Consider the following 14,570-nt stretch of genomic DNA (forward strand, 5'->3'; position numbering starts at 1 on the left):
AGGAGCTATATTTACCAAGCGTTTAAGTACCAACACAGAATGGGTCTTTACCTTGTGCCTGTTCTGCATTCTGTGCAGATGCTGGGGGATGTGCACTTCAAGCAGTTTTCATTGCACTTCCTGCACGTATTCACATCTGTGGGGAAATCCGACAATACACACAGCGATTAATCTTTTTCACTCACACACACGGAGGCAGAGGCACACACGCAGGCATGCACGCACGCGCACGCACGCATAAAAACAAACAAAACACACACACACACACACACACTGCAGTTACATAAACAAACCATTCAATAGCGAGATCACGTTCGGCTGAATTCAAGGAGCCTCATATAATTAGTGAGCATAGGCATAAATACTGGATGGTAAAAATGATAAAGTAACTGATAACAAATTGAATCTTAGCAAACACTCTTATACAGTGTTAGATCAACATGTCGCTTTGCAAGCAGCTGGCAAAAACTGATTCAAGCGTAGCGTTAGTTCATTGCGGCACGGAGGGCAGATGGTTTATATGTGTGTACATGGTTCCCCCTCATTCATTCCCCCTAGTGATCTATACTGCTTCTTTAAATCCGCTGCCCTCTAGGCCACGCCCTCATTCGCACAGTGCAATTCAGGCGGCTACTTAAGCAGCCTCAGCTCACTTCTCTTTCTCTATGCTGAGCCGTCAAGCAGCTTGTGCGGCGCTGCGTGAAAATTTCCCCCACCTCTCCGGCCTCCTCCCTGTAGTTCTTATAGTCCAAGGGTTTATGGGATATTATTGTATTGTGTTGAATCATGTGTTGTGTTTCACTGTGTTGAATTATGTGTTGATGTGTCATTACTGTGTATTGTTCATGGATTATTGTATATTTGGCTCTGCTCTGGGGTGTTGTCGATATCAGAGCTGTCTTGGTGCACAGATAATCGGAGATATCAAATGTGATATCAGACCTGTGTCTCGGTACGCAGATCATCTGATATCACATGAGCAGAGCCACACCGCCATACTAACATGCAATAAATGGTCTATGGTCAATCTGAGCCGAAGTGTCTCAATGAACTAAAATAATCTAATAATCTAAAACAATCCATTGATGCATTCAAGGGCATTATCATAACCCTGCATTAAGACTTTGAGGCCGATTCTAAAAATGCCTTCTACATTTTTTAAATGTTCAAAAATAGCAGATGTACAAGCTCACAGCGCAGAAAGAAGTGACGTGCTTTGAGTTTGTATATGTTACTTTTGAATATAGCCAATGCTAAATCGAAAATGACACCAATGCTTTCCCAGTTTTAATGGGGCAAATGGGACCACCGAGTGGTAATACACTTGCATCTGTAGTTTTCATTTGGCTGCTACCGTGGCCAGGTCTCTCTTGCAAAAGAGATTTCTGGTAGACTTCCTGGCGAAAAATAAAACAAGATAACAGATCACGTCACACATTGAAATAGTAGAGGTATATCCAACCCAAAACAATAGGTATCCAACCATGGTCCAGGTAGTAGCCATCCCCACAGCTGGCCACACAGGTGCCGGTGGCCTCCATCAGGTGCTGTCCAGCCTGGCAGGACGTGCACTGGTCACTGCGGCTGCCCGTGCAGCTCTTACAGGACGAGTAGCACCTCTTGCACCGGCGGCGGTCGCCCCAGAACCCCACGGGACACTCGGACACACACGTCCTGCATGGAGAGAGAGAGTGGCAGGCAGTGATGGAAGAAGTACTCGCGTGTTTTACTTCTCTGTTAAAAGTAGGAATCCCGTATTCAAAATGTAGTTGAGCAAAATTACAAGCTACAAAGTAATTAATGAAGTTGTCATGGAGTAAAAATAAAATATTTGCGTCTGAGTTATAATGGTGTAGAAGTAAAAGTAATTGAACGTTGTAAATAATACATCAAATTGCCCATTTAAACCTGGAAGTTGGAACCCCTATACGTAACTACTATTAACTACTACCAACTATACCTTACAATCCGGGAAGCCCTTTTGGCGTTGTTGTTGTTGTAGTAGTATAGTAGGCAACATAGCAACATACATCTTTTGTAATTTTTGAATAAATATACAGTAGTATTTCCAGAAAACTTAGGTCAGGATTTAGAAGGCATTTTCAGAATCAGGCCTCAGGTATAAATGGTTACAGTATAGTAAATGTACTTAGTTACTTACAGTAGCATAGTGGTGGTAGCTTGCGGCAGAACAGATGCCCTGATGGGATTGTCCCGGTATCAAACCGGGTGTCTCAAATCCAATTAATCTGTTACTTTTCTGATTGATCGAATATTTTTTGGATAATTATTTTTGGAAACCTCTGCCCTACCTGATCAAACTACAACGATCGATCTGCTACTTTTGCATTTTTAATTTGAATCCTGAAAGGCGATTCACCCGACAGAGACAATACTGTATATGTCAATGAATCAATGAATTCTAATTGATTATTTATAATCAATTAAATAGATTAGTCAAATACTCAGATTAACCACATAAACCCTATTTTATACATTGTCACAGGCTACAACGAACGTGGTCATACAAAAAATATTTTTGGAGAAAAAGATACAGTATAAACCGATTATTTATATTTTCATATAAATCAATTAGTTGGATTAACTGTTGAAGACCTATAGGCCTACTACTTGTTTGTGGTGCCTACATACGTTTACCATGTTCTGTTTACGTGCACGAACATGCAGATTCAAGGAAGGGTCGTGGTTGAAATTCCATAAATTAAATACAATAAACCTTAACGACGGAGTGAAAATAACAGGTTTCATCGCATCGCGGTTGTCTATTTTCACTAGCTTGGGTCCCGGGGAAACTGCCCTATGGCAGTGAGAATGATATCAGTGGAACGCTGAACTACTGTCAATGAATCTTACTCCTTGTTGATGAAATCTGATTCGAAGTGCTCTTGAGAGACCAGAGCGCTTCCATAACAAAGTGTTCAGCCATGTGCATTGATCAATGAGCAGTCCCAGGTGTGTGCTTCTTCATGTACGTAATCATTATGGAGGATGGGTTAGTCTAAAGCAATGGTTCTCAAAGTGGTGTTGGGGGACCCCCAGGGGTCCTTGGGGGGCTCCAGGAGTGCCAGAAAAATGAGTAAATATATAGCATCAATATCGCTTTAACCACTTTAACCCCAGTTTATACTTCGGCTATTGGAAAATAACATTTGGGGGTCCTTGACATGAAAATGTTTGAAAGCTCCAGGTCTAAAGCATGCACAGTAGCATTATACTCAATATGCATGCAGACAGTATATTGATTCAAAATAACATTTATATTTTAGGGGCTTGTCATTACAGGCAAAATCTTTCAAAGACGTTCACACATTTTTCAAAATAGTTTATAATATGTACAAGCTCAAACAAAGGCTTTATAAACTAGTATTGTCTCTATTAAACATATAAATAAGTATAAAATAGGGCTTCAGTGGTTAATATATATAAAGTAAAAATCGTCATACATTCATTTGTAACATTATCTGCATGCTACACTGTGTGTGATATGATGGCTCTAACCTTGTGTTGTTCTTGAACTTGAGGAAAAAGTGTAGACACGTGACACACTGCTGGGCGCCGGGCCCCTCGCAGCCATCATCACTGCATTCCGGGTCACAGGGTCCTGGAAGGGCATACCACAGGCATTAGCAGCCAACCATCGTCATGGCAACAGCATCCAAAGTGAAGTTAACTGTTCCAAGAAGTACAATTAATCATTGTCTTTGTTCAGCCGTGATATGACCCGATCATGGTGATCATCACTGAGTGCTGCGTGGATTGAGCTGGAAGTTGGAAAGGTTAGCCAACAATAGGATATTTCAAACCTTTCAACATTTCAAACATTCCAAAACATCAAAAACGTTTTCCAAAAATATGAAAAACGTTAAACAATAAATAAAAAAATAGCAGGTCCGGCTATTATTTCCGCTATTCAGCGTACAACGAATATTATAGGGCTTAAACACCTACAGTATTCATACTCCAGTTTTCGGTGATGAGGTGACTTTACTCACCGCTGTATTCTTCCGTGAGGTAACTGCCGTCTGGTGTAGTCTCCACTGATCTGGCTTGTTCGTGACGCATGGAATATGGCTGCTCTGAAGTGCCATGAAGCACCAGGGTCCACCACTTCAGTCTCGACAACAATTTGCTGTCATTTCTGTCTGCAGAGGGAGTATCCCGGATCTCTAAAGTCCACTCGCCCCGCACCTCCTCTCCCCAGCAGTGTGTTGTCATGAACTCCCAGTCCTTGAAGCCCTCCGCAGAGTGGTCCAGAGGCCTAAACCAAGACACGGCAGCACTGTCACAATACACATTTTACCCTGAGGCCCATTAGCCCATAACGGTCCATTTGGTTGCTAACTAACCATATCAAGGCCCATTATTTATTCTGCAATTGAGCCACGGACCACCGTTTGATGATATTTAGCCTCTCAGACCCAAGACTTAGAATATTTTGTTGTCGTGCTGTATTGACATTGGTACCAGGCGAGATAAGATAACAGGCAAACATTGATCAAAATGAAACATTCTTCTATATTCTCTAATTGTGTAGACTTCTTGTAAATTAAGTAATGCAGATGTTTAACAATAATGTAAAGATCTAAAGGGTTCATTTGATTACCAACTCTCCATCATTTAGCTGGGGACCACCTGGAACACCCTCAAGGACCACTGGCGGTCCCCGGACCACTAGTTGAAAACCACTGCTGTAGTATCGTACCTGTTAGCGAGCAGCTGAGATGCGGTGCCCGAGGGCGACGTGAGTGTGATGGAAAGGTCGCCACGGTGGCGGTGGGTGATGGTGGCGCGGACGATGACATGCTCCACATACGCCACGTGCTGCAGGGTGTTGGCAGAGCAGCCTGTGCTCGTATGCACTGACCTCACCACAGAGCCTGGGTGAATGGACCTGGCATCAAGCACATGCAAACACAGAGGAGGGAGGGGGAGAAGAGAACACCATGAGAGACCGCAAAATAGAGTCAGATGTATTATTTGTCGTACGCCGGCGCTGTCCGCGCGACAAGCTCACAGTCATATGGGTCCTTGTTAGAGCCTACCGTGTGTCACTGTCCGTTTGTTAATGATTTCATTCCTCAAAACCCTTTTTTTCCCCCTTTTTCTACTTGTATTTTATTTCCTTGTTTCATGGTGAATAATTGTAGTATTTTATTTCCTTGTTTTATTGTGAATAATTGTAAATGTATGTGTATGAGTGTATAATATATTATGTGAAAGTATGAAACAGCTGAGGTTGTGTGAAAAAAAAGCAGTTGTAAGAAATATGTATGCTTATAATTCTGTGACGTACGTTGCCTAAACTGAAATAAAATGTTGTTTTATATCTTATTCCATTACAGAGACAACACCTACTGTATATTGAAAGCTGATGCCTCTCAAAACACACCTCAAAATCACGGCATACTGGCAAAATGCTAGTCTAAATCTGATGTTGCCATTCTCACTCAGATTTCATAATTCAGGTCCATTGTGCCATAAGCTTATCCTCCCACCAAGTCCAATAAATATGATTATGTAGGCCTATGCATAATATACATGTATATAATGGCACTGAGAGCCCCCCAGTGCCACAGGGCAGCCTGTGCCCTATAGACAATATCAAGGACCTTGCACAAAGACCACACAGCTATGTCAACTTGATCATTGACAAACCAGCTGGATTGGAAGTGACTGTTCATATATTGTTCAAAAGGCCTTTTTAGTAATTAACACAATGATTCAAAGAGTATACTGTATATGTTTATATTTGTATCTCTCCTGTACGTCTCTCCTCTGCAGTGCTGGCACTCCTCTCTAGATCGGAGGTAGTACTGTGAAGGCGGAGGGGTGTTTGTTCCTGTCTGTAATATGTTTGGTCTTTATGTTAGGCCCTGTAAATGAATTGGGCCTGTGAAATATAGTTGAGTGTGTGTGTGTATATTCTTCCACATTACTATACTTTAGAGTCTAAAGTATAGTAATGTGGAAGATTACTCATAGGCCTTAGTTAGCCGTGTGTTTGAGTTAATTAATTACCACTTACTGATTAGGGGATGGTTTGCCCCACCTGTTTAAGAGCAGGATTGCTGCAGGTGAAGGGAGTTCAGTATGATTTGAGGCTACATCAGGGAGAGCTGTGAGACAGGGCCTCATTGAAGGAGAAAAAGCCTGTAACAGTTCCTGTTTGTTTTCTTGAGTATGGTTTTCAAGTGTTCAATTGTTTCTGGAACGTTTACTTTTGGCCAGCATTATTTATTTTTGTACTTGTGCCAGCTTGCACTGTCTAAGGCACTTTTGAAGGTAAATAAAATGCCTAAAATATACTTGTGGACCTGTCTACTTCCTGGAGCCTCTGGCCAGCATTATCAGTGTGTATAAACTTAAAATAAAAGTTCTGTTTGTTTTTTATATCTTACTGTTTATCACAGTTTCTATGCTGCTGTAATGTCGAATTTGTAAAAATATTGAACCTTGAAGCTAATTGAAAAAATTATGAAATCTATTTTAGAATAGAATCTTAATTACAATTTTGACATTTAGCAGAAGCTATTAATCCAGATATTTACAGTAAGCAAGGACAACAAAGGGTAATGCATCAAAAACATCGAGTATTTCCAATTTTGAATACTTTTACTTATACTCCACTATAGCTCAGAGGCAAATATTGTGCTTTTGCGCTAGTCTACTATACATTTAAAAAATAACATCTTGATGCCAACACTTTTGTCCTTTTACTCAAATATTTTTTTACTTTAACAGAGCGACCTTGTTAATATTCTTTACTTAAAGAGCCACTTCACCCCTTTCGCAACCAGATCTTATTTTATCTTATTTTCTTGGGGATCTGTGATGTCATGGACACTACTCTCACTGCTAGATTACCACAATGACCATAATGCTTTGCTGCACTCACCCCACCTGGAGAGGGAGGGAGAGGGCTGTCTTACTGAGACATGTAGTCCAGGTATGAAGTGAGACCAGTGTCCATGACATCACTGGCACATTGAAATACTAAAATATCTAAAAACACGTTTTACACACAAAAACTCCAGGAAAGTATTTCTTTGCAAAGATCTGGTTGCAAAAGGGGTGACATGGCCCTTTAAGTGAAAAATGTGAGTGCTTCTTCCATCACTAGCATGTGGAAGAGTTCTGGTGCAGAAATGTGACGGGTTACAACACCTGCTCTGTTGGACGGGGGCCTCCTCACACACGCGCTGGAGCGGGAGCTGTTTCCATCGCTCTGCTTCCTTCACCATCCCCTCTGCATCCAACAGGCCGAAGCCATACAGGTGACTCACTGACACACACACAATTTGCAATTTAGGCATTTAGCACATGCTCTTATATCCAGAGATATTTAGTAAGCAAGAAAAACACAATTAAGGTTAGGGTTAGAAAAGCAAATTGCATTATACTGTAGCAGTTTTCAATCAGTAATCTGGTATAGAGCGTCAACTATCAATAATCTTCTCGTGATAATTTTATCAATTCCTTTTGTGATTAAGAATAAATAATGATGCAGATTTTTGGGGGCTATTAAAAAAAATATCAACGAATCAGTGCAAAACTATTTTATACTTTGTCATACAGCAGCGGTTTCACACAAAGTATAGCAAAAGTAGCCAATATACTAGCTTGTAGACCTACAATGTTTTTGGCTTTTTTTTATAGTTTTTTATTTAACAGTTCTATTAAAATGGATTATTGGTTTATGTATTTTTATGACGGATTAAATCGATTAGTTCAGTAATGAAATGTTGCACCCCTAATCTGGTACTATATTACCCGTGTATCCAGCTCCGTTAACCTGCCAGTCGGGAGCGCTGAGGTGAGCCGTCTGTGACGTTCTCACAATAATGTGCTGCACATCCCTCCATGTTAGCACCGGGCTGAGACAGGGTCAAACAGACAAAGACAAACGGATTGATCATACTTATTGATCGCTAATGTGGTTATGTATTGATTTGCTGCGTGGGGGGAAGCTGGTTACTTGGCATCCAAGGCGAGAGCGATGATCCCTGCAGCTATGGGGGAGGACACTGAGGTTCCAGAATGGTCCTTGTTACAGCCCTGTTTCAGATCCAATGTAACCTGGTAAAACGAGATCTGAATTAGTTTTATTGTCACATCACAGGTTTATAGGTGGAAATCAGTCCAACTCCTTCATCTAACAAATATTTTAGTAATGTCCTCAAAAGTTGAGGATGGAATTGGCGCATTTCGGGGCGCAGAAAAATGACACGAAAAGGGTAATGGTGGTTTTATGGTGTTATTTAGCACACAACTGCAAATTCCGGTAGAACACTGTTGTAAGGAGATGTATAGAGCAGCTGCATGTCTCTCAGTTCAGTGACATTCTGTGATTATTAGAGCAGCAGCGGGAGTATACAGCAGCTGCATGTCTCTCAGACTAGTGCAGTGACATTCTGTGATTATTTAGGAGTATACAGCAGCTGCATGTCTCTCAGTGCAGTGACATTCTGTGATTATTTTGCCATAATCATATTAAAACATGTATCATTTTCGGCCAAATTCAACGAGACGTAGTGTTGGGGGGTGAAGCAGCGAGGTCAGGAGGTAGCAGTGTGTGCACGGCCCAAAACGTTTGGGGACTGCTGGACTAGTGTAATAGACCCAATAGATAGATACTGTAACTGTAGACAAACCTTCACATTTGGAATGTTTATTAGGGGACCAAGCATGCAGTGCATACTGAATAGGCACCCTTTTGTATGTTTATTATTATTCCTTTTTGAGGGGCGATATCCCTCTTATGTCAAGCTTTTGGTGTGTCCACAAACTTAACAAACTATTGACAACTAGAACTGCACTCTGTCGAGTGCCTACTTGCTTGTTGCACACAAGTAGGACATAAATGGCCTACTAGTGCGCAAGCAGAGCGTGCTGTAGACCGCTACAAGCTTTCAAATCTCAGCCTCTCTGTGAAAGAACGTTTGCAATATTTATTTAATTATTAGGTTTAGCTATTTGCTACATAGGCCTACCTTGCTTTTGGAGGAAAAAAAGTAGTATTTTGAAGTATGGTAATGATTACTTATGCCTGTTATGGCAGTGGTGTCAGATTACATACATGTATACATGTATGTCATCGTTACGTCACCATCGATAACCAATTATAACCTGGCATTGGTACATATATTCATCACGTCATATGCTCATATGTCTATATATATGTCTATATATGTCATTTCTGAGTTGATTAGTGGTGTAATGTGGTTACTCGGGTGGCTTGATGCGTATGTCCCTTGAATCCACCCGACACTGAAACATATCATTATTCATTACGTCATATCATATGCTGCTAAGGGACATACGCATCGTAGCACCTGACTGATAACATTACTTGCACGCTCTGCTTGTGCAGGTAATGAATGGAGAATTATACGTCATAGTGTCTGAGCAAATAGGCATAGTGTTTATTTTACGTCATGATGATGTACGATGATAAGAGTGCCCCTCACTTCACACGGGTGTGATTTATTTATTTATTTTTTACAAAACTTGGCAATATGGTAGAGGGCGCCATAGCACGCATTTGAAAAATAGCTCACAAGCTGTTTGATCTACAGCAATGAGACTTCATTACACATCTCTCCACAAGAGGAACAACTTTGCCACTTTGACCGTTCACCTCTGATCTTTAATTAAATTTCATTAAATTTCATTTAATAAAATGTAATGAGTATTCGCGGAATCAGAAATACTTACAGAAACTAAAAACTAAAGAAACACAAGAGTCAATGAAATCATTAAAAAATTAAAAAAATACATAACTTAACCCACACGCGGAATGCACAGGCATTTTAGCCTTAGTCTAAATGTACTGTATAGCGTGAACAGCTCATTAAGGGGCCTCAATGATGCCGTTTGTAGATACATCCAGCCGTTGCAACTTAGAAGTGCTTTAAAAGTCCTCACTCCTGCAGTGACAAACATCTACTACTGTAGCACTGCCCCCTCTGGGTTTTTAAGGAGTATTCTAATTGCATCATTATGCAACTGTAACATAGCGGGGACAGAGAATAACATTAAGAGATAATAACCCAAAGGGCGTGCAAATAAGGCAAATGTATAGATAAGATCGATGTCATGTTGTACACTATACACAGGGCTGGACTGAGACAAAAATTTGGCCCGGACATTTGTGCGGAATATATTGGCCCACCACAACCAGCACACAGATACTGTACTTTTCGGGTCGTGGCCTGTACAAATACTTGAAATACAAGCCCTTCACACCACCACATTTACAGTACAACATAAATGATACACAACCAACAGACAACTAATTTAACATTTGGCCCAGACCGGCCCACCAGAGGGTCGGCCCACCGGGCATATGCCTGGTAAATCCTGTGGCTGTGGCCAGTCCACCCCTGACTATAGAGCATTATGTCAAGGAGGGGGCTGCTGTATGGATGTGTGCCGTAATGGTCAGCTGATATGTGAATGAGGAATAGCTAGGCTGATTTAATCAGCTAATGTGCCCCTATATTCACCATTAATATTTCTTGATGTGAATTAAAGGCCTTAATGTGTCTTAATCTCTCTCCCTCTGGGTCTGTGTCCAGTGCGTCGGGTCATGTGGTTGATAGAGGTGTCTGGTTAAAACTGCACCCATAGCCCAGTGTTTCCCAAACAATGGGAACGCGGAACTATTTTTATGGGTCATGAGTAAATATCCCGCCTACAAAAAAATCGTACCCGAAAAGAACAATAGTGGCCTGTCTGGAAACAATCTCTATTTCACCTAGCTATGCACTCCAACAAAAGCATGTGTAAATAATTGACGCCACAATCTGATTGGCCTCCACCCAGACTAGCTGCTGAGTGTCACCACTTCCTGTATCCTATGTTACTTCAAATTAAAAGCTCTCCAGCATTGCATACACGCTCCAGGCTCCAGCCATTATGCTAGGTTTGGTTGTAGTCTTGTTTTTGTCCTTGTTATGACCCCCTGTCTTGGGTAGGGGGTAGGTATAGTCCTATAAACGTGAATATCGGCGACTGACTGACAGTGGTGTAATTAGGCTATTAGACGTCTAAAATACGTCTAAATGGCCATCTAAAAATGGTTTCAACAGATATATGGTATAGACGTTTTAAAGAAACTGCTAAAATATAGACAGTCTGTGGTTTAAAAAACAACTAATCAATGTCTAAGCTTTAGACCAGTTATAGCCCGGTTTTAGACGGATAAGTAAGTAGCCTTGCCGAGCCATGAGGCCCATAGGGCAGGAGCCTATCTCCTGTAGCGTGAGGCAGCTTGATGTACAAGTACATCCCCTGGACATGACGCTAGTATGTCACAGGGACTTACCCCCAATCCAACCCTTGAGGCTGAGTGTCAAGCAGGGAGGCACTGGGTCCCATTTTTAGAGTCTTTGGTATGACCCGGTCGGGGATTGAACCCCGACCTCCCAGTCTCGGGGCGGACACTCTAACCACAAGGCCACTGAGCTGTTTTTTAGACGGATAGCCGACTTTAATAGCCGTGGGACCCATGGGGGTCACTCAGTCTTGTTACATGTGGCCAGCAAAAGGTATTTCAGCTCCCACAATGCTCAGACCATGGTGGCCAGATGCTCCAAAGTTAGTTGAGCAATCTTAAAGTGATTAAGCCAAGTGTGGGTCCTTCCCTCCCAGAACTGCTGAGCACTATAGATATTAGGATGTTATGTTGGAAAATGTAAATTTTCCCCCAGTGCTTCAAAAATTTTGACAGGAACATGGCAATAAGCTTCTCCAGGGTAATTCCTATGCTCATTCCTTTTGCATAAAACTAACGGTGGGCACAATAACCAATGACAATTTAGGCTATATATATATAATACACATTAGTCTGTAATGGATGCCGGCAAAACTGCATATTTACAGTTTGCATCCACTGTTTTAGAGCCAAATAAGTAATTGGTGTCATGTTTTATATCCGGACAGATTTATCGATTTTAATGCAATTAATTTAATTGGGACTCGGGAGGCAATAGGGTCACACAAAGCAATTTTAATGTCATCATACTATTTTAAAGGGCTTAGGCTGATTTTTGTGTTTGTTTTCTTGTACAGGTTAAAAACTACAGAAGGGTAGCAGGCTAGTAAGCATAAGCAACGCAGCTGCAGCTAATCAAATGAATAATGGATGTGATAGATTTAGGGGTTATAGTAGCCATGCAGTATGTGCCAGTGTGCTGCCATAGACAGTAGCCTATAGTCAATATTATTGTCAATGCTTGCACATGCATGGGCATACCTAAATCTAACAAGGTTCAGCTACGTTGTACCTTATTGATACATCTTGTGTACAGTACTGTACATTATATTGGTTTGGCCTCCTTCAGACAATGCAGCAGCATAATGACAACAGCAGAATAAAAAAAGATTTAAAGAAAAGAAACAGAGTGCAAAAATAGTAAAAAAGGGTTGCGAGACATGGCCAAAGCATTTCTGGGGGTCCTCAGCCAAAAACGTTGAGAACTCCTGACTTAGGTCATGGTGTACTATTAGGTCATCCTCAGGCATGTTTGTGGTTTTTGTTTTAAACATTGCAACAGTACCAGAAAGCCTAAAAACTAAATGATTGACAGTTAGTAATCAAATAGACATTTACAAGTCTGAAACTCTCAGAGTTGTGGGAGATAATGCGTACCAAAATGGGGATCCTTTGTCTTTGAAAGTAAAATGTTTGAGGATCTTGGACTATTAGCTTGTCAAATAGCCTCCACATATACTCACCATTCTGGAGCTCTGCATCTCCCCGCCGCTGTAAGCCGCAGCCAGGGTGGAGGAGCACAGCTCCTGGTAGTCTGGTCTGCGTCCGCTCTGGGTGCTGCTGCTGATAGATATGGTGTAGATGCTGTTGGTGTAGCCGTCACAGGAGCAGTGGTCGCCCCGGCGCCCTCCGTTCCCTGATGCCCAGACGAAGATAGAGCCCCTACCGTGCCTGCCCTGCAGTGGGGGGGGGGGGGGGGGAGTACTCACATTTTTGAGAGGTGCTAGCCCCTTCTATGACCAGCTTTGTGTGTTTGTGTGTACCCCATAGCGATGATTTGATTGGCTGAGCACCCCATAGCGATGATTTGATTGGCTGAGCAATGGCTGAGCAATGGCTGAGCAATCTACATATTGAGGACAGTGTGGACGCAATTGTGATTGGCCGGAATGTGATGATGTATGATGATGTATGATGATAAGACGGGTGTGATTTTTTTATTTAAGTAAAAGTATCAATACTGCAGTAAAAGTAAAAGTCCACAATTCAAAATTGGCTTGAGTAAAAGTATTGGTATCAAAATGTACCAAAAGAAAAAAGTACTTATTATGCCAAAGTAAAAAGTATAAAATTACATTGGGTCAAAATGTATGCTTTGTAATAATAATAAAAATCTGAAAGTAAAGTTTTAATAGTACATTTGCCTCTGAGAGTGGAGTAGAAGTAGTACTGGAAATAGATTTTTTTTTTACTTAAGTACAGTACTTAAGTAAATATACTTCCACCACTGATGCACTGAGATTAGTGTGAAAGCAGTGAGGCAGACAGGAGAGATTAATTTATTAATGTTATTTACATATTGATAAGGAGCTAAAGATAAACTCTTGGAATAAATATACTGCTGGAGGTGAGAGGCACTATTGGGAAATTGGGAACACCCACACGCACGCACGCCGTTCCCATCTTTAGAATAGGCGACATATACTGTTAGGTAGAAAGTAGAAATCATCTAAATGTTTCGACTTTGTCGTACCAGAGTGTTGCACATAAGTAGCAAAAACTGTCGATATACAAGTGTGAGCTCGTAGATCTGCTTTCGTTATTTTAAAACATTTTGAAAGTGAAATTGGGGTTAAGTCTGTCTGTGGGTTTTAGAAAAATTCCAAGAGCTTAATAACTACACTGGACTCGTTACATGGGTTCTTTTTTTATTTCCATTTGCTGAAAAGTTAAGGTTTTGGACATACAATGGTTCTGCTCTACTACTCTGGCAGACCGGCACTCTGGCCCTTTCTCTCTCCTCTTCAACTCACTTTTTGTGCTCCATTCTTTAAGGCGAGGCGAGCCAGCGGTCCCGGTCCGTCTAAAGTGCTGCCATCGTCCTCTGGCCCCCAGCTCGAGACGTAGATATGGACGTGCTGGGGCCTGAAGCTCAGTGCCTGGGCCTCCACAATGTCTGTCACATCTCCATCCAGCATCCGGATACCTGCAAATACGTTTTGTATATTATTCTATATGTGTCCAAAATGTCCCTGAGCAAGACAGATGGTATAAATACAATACTCTCTCTCTCTCTCTCTCTCTCTCTCTCTCTCTAGGGAGTATATATTCACATACAATTATATACATTATGGATTCCAGCTTGTGTCATCATGTACTCACCACCTATTCTGGCGTGAAAGGAAACTCCCACAGTGCACTGGGAGTTGTTAGCAGCAGCCGCAATGATTCCAGCACATTCAGTACCATGGCTTTTCCCACAAAACACACAAGGTCATATTATTATAACTGTATGTACATGAGTTCATAATATCATTACTGTATCGTTGCTGCC

The 14,570-nt window shown here is 41.4% G+C and overlaps 1 protein-coding gene across 1 annotated transcript in view; it reads right to left on the reverse strand.

Moving 5' to 3' along the window:
- The window catches only part of pcsk5a (proprotein convertase subtilisin/kexin type 5a), a gene marked incomplete at both ends in the record, with an annotated part of 49,958 nt that overhangs the window by 23,110 nt on the left and 12,278 nt on the right, over window positions 1-14,570 (reverse strand). The window contains 11 exons of the mRNA XM_083793331.1: window positions 52-136; window positions 1,484-1,674; window positions 3,520-3,622; window positions 4,014-4,279; window positions 4,724-4,912; window positions 7,186-7,303; window positions 7,792-7,895; window positions 7,997-8,097; window positions 12,760-12,972; window positions 14,050-14,222; window positions 14,399-14,487. Of these exons, the coding sequence (XP_083649457.1) occupies window positions 52-136; window positions 1,484-1,674; window positions 3,520-3,622; window positions 4,014-4,279; window positions 4,724-4,912; window positions 7,186-7,303; window positions 7,792-7,895; window positions 7,997-8,097; window positions 12,760-12,972; window positions 14,050-14,222; window positions 14,399-14,487 (1,632 nt within the window). The remainder of the gene's footprint in view (window positions 1-51; window positions 137-1,483; window positions 1,675-3,519; window positions 3,623-4,013; window positions 4,280-4,723; window positions 4,913-7,185; window positions 7,304-7,791; window positions 7,896-7,996; window positions 8,098-12,759; window positions 12,973-14,049; window positions 14,223-14,398; window positions 14,488-14,570) is intronic.

Source organism: Protomyctophum parallelum, assembly GCF_964188405.1.
Source record: "Protomyctophum parallelum genome assembly, chromosome: 21".
In the NCBI taxonomy this organism is placed as follows: Eukaryota; Metazoa; Chordata; class Actinopteri; order Myctophiformes; family Myctophidae; genus Protomyctophum; species Protomyctophum parallelum.